At 31.9% G+C, this 7926-nt stretch overlaps 1 protein-coding gene across 1 annotated transcript; it reads right to left on the reverse strand.

Annotated features, from left to right (window-relative positions):
- Positions 1 to 1379: 1379 nt before the first annotated feature.
- LOC144378336 (olfactory receptor 6C6-like) lies at positions 1380 to 2324 on the reverse strand. The gene has a single exon (XM_078052362.1). It carries the CDS (start codon positions 2322 to 2324, stop codon positions 1380 to 1382), a length of 945 nt encoding a protein of 314 aa, XP_077908488.1.
- Between the last annotated feature and the right edge of the window lie 5602 nt (positions 2325 to 7926).

A 7926-nucleotide genomic window follows, 5' to 3' on the forward strand; every position in this document is an offset into this window, starting at 1 on the left:
AACAAAAAATAAGTTAAATTTAAATCTACCTAGGTAATCACTATAAAGGTATTTGAAAATTACTGATTCATTAGGTATAATTCCAAAACAGTATTCTGGCTAATAGGCTCCTGTAGGTTTTAACCTTTCCATCTCTTTGATTTCTTTTTCTTCTTCTGGGTTTTTTTTTTTTTTTTTGGTTCAAGGGATTGAACTCAGGGGCACTTGACCACTGAGCCACATCCCCAGGCCCAGGCCTATTATGTATTTTATTTAGAGACAGGTCTCACTGAATTGCTTAATGCCCTGCTTTTGCTGAGGCTGGCTTTGAACTCTTGATTCTACTGCCTCAGCCTCTGAAGCCTCATTGCACCTTACTGCACCTCTTTAGTGTTGCCTTTACCTGCATCAGCATATCAAATAGCGTATTCTTGAATTCTTCACAGACTTAAATGTTATTCTTCAAAGAGCAACTCAAACAGAATATTTTTACTGAATGAGAGGAATGGCTTTTATTTCTCTTGCATTACATATGGAGAAACTAAGGCAAGAAAAGTGCATGACTTATGAACTTTTATTTTCTAGAGAGTGTATGGTAAAACTTTTACTGAACCAAATTAAATATCTCAAAATCCTATTCTAACCATTAGTCTTACTGTCTCCAAATGCATATAGTTACCTAATAGCCCTGTGTTATTTGCACCTCAGTCTTCTTTCCTTACACATATTTTTAGTTTCAGCAGAGTTATTACTTTTTTCTGAATAATATTCCTCATCTTTTAAATGCCATATAAGTCATCTTATCCACACCATAATATTTTTGTAGACTTTTATTATAAAACTAATTACACACACTGTGCAACAATATTTGGCTTATATATATGTGTCCTTCAGGTAACGAAAACTTCTTAAAACTAAGGATTTTACTCCACCCAATGTCTGGAACAAAACATGATGAATTAATTAATTAATTATATCCATCAAGGAACATTTATGCAAATTTCAAAGTCATGTTTTGGGGAATCTAATATTTTATAAGGAAAGGTTAGTTACAGTTTGGATTTTAAAACTGTAGGACATGGGGCTGGGATTGTGGCTCAGCGGTAGAGCACTCACCTAGCACAGGCGGGACCCGGGTTCCATCCTCAGCACCACATAAAATAAAGGCATTGTGTTGTGTCCATTTACATAAAAAAATATATTCCTAAAAAAAAAAACCCTGAAGGACGTTACCATAGCAGAGCAAAATCCTTTGTGAGAATGAATAAAATGAACAGTGGAATACAGACTTTTACAAGAGAATCTCCTTCCCGAAGTAACTGATGAGGTAGAAAAACATGATCATAACAAATATATGGAACTGGTTTTCAGTTTTTAAGTTTATAATTTGTATCATGTTCTTAAATTTTGTTTTTTGAAAAACACATAATCTTGTGTAATACATCCCAGAAGACTTCTTTCACCTGCTGGTTCCTTAGAGTATAGATGAAGGGATTTAGTAAAGGGGCAACTGAGGTATACAGCAAAGCTACACCTTTGGATACAGTCACTCTTTCTTTTGCAGATGGTTTTATATACATAAAGATACAGCTACCATATGTCATGGAGACCACAATCATGTGGGAAGTACAGGTGGAGAAAGCTTTGGTCCTTTGCTGTGCAGAAGGGAATTTCAGAATGGTCCTAACAATGCAAGCATAAGAGAGAATCACTAATACCAACGTGATCGCAAGTGTCAGCACAGCTAAGACTAAGGACATCATTTCAAGGACATGTGTGTCTGTGCAAGAGATCTGTAGGATAGGAGATGTTTCACACATAAAGTGATCAATGATTCTGGAAGCACAGAAATCCAGCTTGAGTCCCATGACCAAAGGGGGAAAGATGATTAAGAATCCAGTTGCCCAGGAGCTGAGCACCAGTAGGTAACATACTCTGCTGTTCATAATAACTGGGTAATGGAGAGGTTTGCAGATGGCGACATAGCGGTCATAGGACATGGCAGCCAGGAGGTAAAACTCTGTAACTCCCAGTAAAAGGAAAAAAAATAATTGAGCTACACAGTTATTATAAGAAATGGTTTTGTCTCCATTCACAATGGTTATCAAGAATCTGGGAATACACACTGTTGTGAATATGACTTCCAAAAAGGAGAAATTACGGAGAAAGAAATACATGGGAGTCTTGAGGCGGGGATCCAGTAGAGTGAGAAGGATAATGATTAAGTTCCCCATTAGGCTCAATGAGTAGTTGAGAAATAGAAACAGAAAAATCACAATTTGAATTTGTGGATCATCTGTCAGTCCTAACAGAATGAACTCTATTTCCATTGATTGGTTCTTCATTTTATTTTATTTTTTTTTTGTGGTGAACCATATCAAATCTGTACAGGAAAAGAAGAAAAATTTAAATAAATGTGCATTAGAACACACACACACAACACACACATACACAAAGCAGAAAAAGATAAACATTCTTAGATTTATGCATTTGAAAGTTTTTTTTCTAGCCAAAAATATTAGATGACACGAAATTATATGTTATAGGTTAATTCAAAATTCCTTCTAGTCAGCTTTCTTTAACATCTAAACAAAATTTCCCCAGAATTTTAATAATGTATATATTTTTTGTTAATATGTACTTACTACTTCTAAATGACCTCTTACATGTACATATAATTAAATTATATGTTAATTATTTAAAATTCATTTTTCTATTACTTTCATTATACCTGCACAAAGTGTTCTAAATTTGTCTTTTTAGAATGAGTATCAGCAATATTTCAAAATCAGAATCATATTACAGTTATTGTGTTGGTCAGTGACTAAGATACTATAGATTTCTAATAGTTAAAAATTTTACCTTTAATTTTTTTGAAATATTCTCTGCATTGAGTATATGATTACTATTATCAATTTTCCTGTATTTTTTTACTCAACAGAATATTCATTTAGCAGTGTTTAGGACAAACAAAACAAAGAATGATAAAATCATATAAATTATGTATTTTAATAAACAATATTTTGTCTTCTTTTTAGATGATCTTTTTGAAAAATATTCTCTTACATATTTATATAATTTGGGCACTTTGTTTTACTTCCACCTATTATTTACAAAACTGTCTAGAATATGCAGAAGAGATTTTTTTTCTATTTTTTTTACATACAGAAATTCTATTTTGTCTCATACTATTCCTCTGTTTGATTAAACCTGTCCATCTGCTTCATTGTATGCTTTGTTTGTGAACTTTTAAAAGAAATAGGTTTCTGAAGCATTGTATGTTACATTTATTCTTTTCCTTTGTTTTATTAATATTGCTATCCTTTCCATATTAATATTGTTTTTCCTTTATAAACTAATATGAAAAATAACTGGTATATTTCGTGTATAATGTGATTTTCCAAAATAGATATTAGTGAGCAGTTTTAATATTTTTAAATCAAAACTGAACATCTGCAGTCTTCATCTAATAAGTGGTCACAAACTTTGTAGAATTACATATTTCTGTCATTGTTATGTCTAAGATTCCCATTTTTGTTCTGTTCTGATTTTCAAGCTTTTCTAGAAGTTAGTCCAATCTTTTCTGAAATATGTGAGTCTAAGAGACTGTTGTAAAACCATGCTCTCCCAAATTATAGGGAAAAATTTCTCAGTATTTTTTTTTCTACATCACTTTACCCATGCCAATATTTGATTAAAAGGGTCCGAGAGAGAAAATAATGGTATGTGAATAGATTATATTATTAGTATATAGAGTTGGGAGTTCTCCTTATTTATTTGCCTTAGTTTTTGATTTTGAAATTAAGTTAAAATTATAGGAGACTTACCTTTTTTGAGTCATAATTCATTCCATTCTGTGACAATTTCACTTGTTTATATAATAATATTTTATAATCCAGTAAGATTTATTCCCAATGATTTTTGTGGAGAGAGGCAAAGGAACGAATTTCCACCTTTCCTCAGATTAATATGTCTTTGGAAACTTGGGACCTTATGTCAAACATTTTAATAAGCACTTAATTTTCATTTCAGATATGCAGAATGTTTGAAATTTTGTTCTTAAAATTTGCTATTATACAAAGTCTCAATTGGATACATACTCTTTAAAATGAAAGAAAAAATGGGAAATTAAAAATAAATCACTGTTGAAACATAAATAACTCTTCTAAGAAAGAGATACCACTTATAAATGCTGCAGTCACATCATTTTCTATTTACTACCACTCCAGGGAATCTGTTGAAATAAAACAAAAACAAACTCTTCTCTGGGGACCAGTGTGACAAAAGTACTAATCATTGGCAATAAAATCCCCCTCCTCTATAATTTAAGTAAAAAATGAAGAAAAGTATTCTTGAGAAATATCACAAATGATTAGGAAAAATCAATAAAATATGTAACAGGAACATCAACAATTCACTATCTGGAGCAACAGTGAAAAATCTCAAAGTGATTTACACATACAATTGAATGAAATACCCATGTATATAAAACATGAATGAATCCTAAAAATTGTATACTGAGTGAAAAAAAGTGAAATAAATTGGTTTTATAATCATACAAGATATGTATAATTCCATTTATGTGGAAAATACTGAACTATTGAGATAAAAATATAATCAGTGAGTGTCTGCTTGGGCTGAAGGCAGGGGTTGGCTAGAGAAGTATTATGGGAGAACATTTAGGGGGTGAAAGAAATATTTTATATTTTTATTCTGGTAGTGGTTGCATAATTACACATGTTTGTCAAAGTTCATCCAACCATATACTCAGAGAAGATGAACATTGTCATTAAATTTAACCTCAATCATCTTTCCAACAAAATCATTTGTCAATAATATGTCTCTTTTTTAACCAGCTGTTGAGAAGACCACTTAGGATAATACTTCCTAAGAAAATAGCTACTACCCATATAGGGAAGGATATATATTTTTAATTCAAGTTAAATATTCAGTTTCTAAGTCAAACTAGCAACATTTCAACTACTAAACCAATATAGTAGCAATAAAAAGGTAATTTTGCCATAAAAATTTAATTGGAATTTTGATAGGGTTGCATTGACTCTGTAAATCATGATGGGTTTGTATGGACATTTTAACAATAACAAGTTAATTAATCCGTGGACTTGGGTGTCTTCCATTTACCTATGTATTCCTAACATTCTTTCATCAAGGTTTTATAGTTTTCAGAGCCCTAGGCTATCAATACCTTAGTTTATTTCCTAGTTTATTTCTTTTAATGTTTTTATGAATGATTTTTTTCTTAATTTCCTTTTCATATTTATCTTTTGCATCCCAGCCATATTTTTCTCGAGAGATTGTATTTGCACTAGATTGCATAACATGATGATTAATGTCATCAGTTCATTTTGATGTCTCACTATAAACACAAGCATACATGTTTGTTATAGTTAACTTTTCATTGATGTGACCAAAGTAGCTACAAGAACAAATTATAGTAGGGAATTGTTTGGGGCTAATGATTTCAGAGGCCCCAGCCTAAGATGGACAACTCCTTTGCTCTGGTCCCAAAGTGAGGTAGCACATCGCAGGAGAAGGGCCCAGGAGAAGAAAGCAGCTAACATTACAGACTTAGGAAATAGGAGCGGGTGCATGGGGAAGAGGCACTCTTCCAGGGTCTGCACTCATCTCTTCCAGTCATGCTCCACCTGCCTACAATTACCACCCAGTCCATTTTCAAACTAGAATGGACTGATTAAGCTGTAACTCTTACAATCCAATTATTTCACCTCTGAAAATTACAGTATTAACACAAGAGATTTGGAGGAACACTTCGTATAGGAATGATAGCAATGTCAGGGGAGATTTAAATAATAAATCTTGAAATTATGGCTTCTCAAGTAATACATACTTAACAAGCCCTTTGAACATTTTAGCTATAAATTTTTTCATTGAGGCTTAAGAAGATGATATTATATATTTCCATTTAAAGATAAACATGTTTTTAAGTATTATGTCTACTAACATCACCAGTTTTACTTTTTAAAATAGCATCTAAAACACATGGCCAAAACATTAATTTTTTTAAAAAAGTGCTTTGCTTTGCTTAAACGCAGGAATAATTAAGATGCAAAGAAACTAAAGTAAAACACATGAAATAAATAAAAAGTGAAAGGATAGAAATCCAGGAATAAAAAGTGATCTCCTTGAGCCTACAGGAATTTTGTCATGACACCTGAGGACCTTCAGATTTTTAAATAGCATTTTCCTTCAATAGGCTTTGAATTTCTAACATGCTGTCAGATGATGCCAATGCCGATGGGCTATGTCACACTCCTGAGAACAATTTTATTGGCAACACTGAGGAATTTCTGTATATGTGTTTCTGATTCAAAAGTTGATAAATTTTTTCTTTAGAAATCCTGGAAGAATAATAAAGTAAAATATAAAATAAAAGTTAAATTTCTGTGGTGTTCAAACCCTTAAAAATCATTCATATATAAGAACATTTTCTTCCAGTTATTTTTGTTTAGGTGTAGTTGAATCAGACACTGAGTTAAACACCTTACTTTGTTATTTGCCAAACTATGGGCATTTTCACCATGTATTAATTACTTCTAAAAAATTTTTGAAATCATTTTGCTTTTGATGAACATGCATTAATTGTGGGTTTAAAATAATATCTCAACACATATATACAGTGTTTGCTAATCAAATCCAGGCTCCTTTACTCACTCTTCATACACCCTAACTCTTGCCAATCTCAGCTAATCACTGTTCTGCATTCAAATTATCATTCTTAGGTTTCTAAATGTGAGAGAACATGTAGTACTTATCTTTCTGTTTATGGCTCAAATCACTTAACAAAATGTCCTTCAGTTACTTCTACTTTTCTGCCAAAGACAAAATTTCATCCTTTTATGGCCAAGTAATATTCCTTTGTGTATAAGTGCCACATTTTCTTTATCTATTGATCCCCTGATGGGCAACTAAGTTGATTCTATATCTTAGATATTATGAGTAGTTCCACAATAAACATGGGAGTGTGTACATGTCTCTTTCTTATGCCAATTTCATTTTCTTTCCATACATAACCAGCAGTGTGAAGAAGTGTCATAACTGGACTATAAAGTAATCTGGTTTTAGTTTTTTGAGAAACTGCCATACTATTTTCTCAAATTGCTGTACTAATAAAGTTCATTCTCACCAGCAGTGTACAGGGTTCCCTTTCCTCCACATCCTTTACAACACTTGTTATCATTCATCTTTCTTATGACAGGCATTCAAAATTTTGTGAGTTGATGTCTTATTGTGGTTTTAATTTAAAAATCCCTGATGATTAGAGAGGCTGTGTATGTTTTCACAAACTTGTTTACCATTTGCTTCTCTTCTTTAAAGGAATGTCTGTTCTGAATCTTTGCCGATTTTTAAATTGAATTATCCATTTTGTATAGATTTTTGATTAGAAGCCCAATTTTACTGTGTGAGATGAAAGTTCAACTTTGCCCTTCTGTATGTGGATATTCAGTTTCTCTAACTCTGTTTATTAAAAAGAATATTATTTCTCTGTTGTGTGATCTTGGAAACTTTGTTAAAAATAAAATAATTTGGGGTCGGTATCTGAGCTTTGTATCCTCTTCCATTTCTTGTTTTTGTTTATATGCCAGTGCCACATTGCTTTGATTATAATAGCTTCATAATGTATTTTAAAATTAGGGAAGTTTAGAGTTCCAGTTTTGTTCTGTTTGCTCAAGATTGCTTTGGTTTGTTGGAGTCTTTTCTGAGTCCATATGAATTTTAAAATGAGTTGTTTCTGTGAAAATGACATTAAAATTTTGATAAGATAAGCATTGAATAGCCTGCACTCTTTATCAGCCTTCTCACTTTCAAACTAGAGAGATAATTTGCAAATGTTAAATTAACCTTTTTATTCTTCATAGTATGGGGGACTCAGGAATTCTGAACTCTGTCAAATTTCAAGAATATAGT

The sequence above is a fragment of the Ictidomys tridecemlineatus genome, chromosome 6, assembly GCF_052094955.1.
Source record: "Ictidomys tridecemlineatus isolate mIctTri1 chromosome 6, mIctTri1.hap1, whole genome shotgun sequence".
NCBI lineage: Eukaryota > Metazoa > Chordata > Mammalia > Rodentia > Sciuridae > Ictidomys > Ictidomys tridecemlineatus.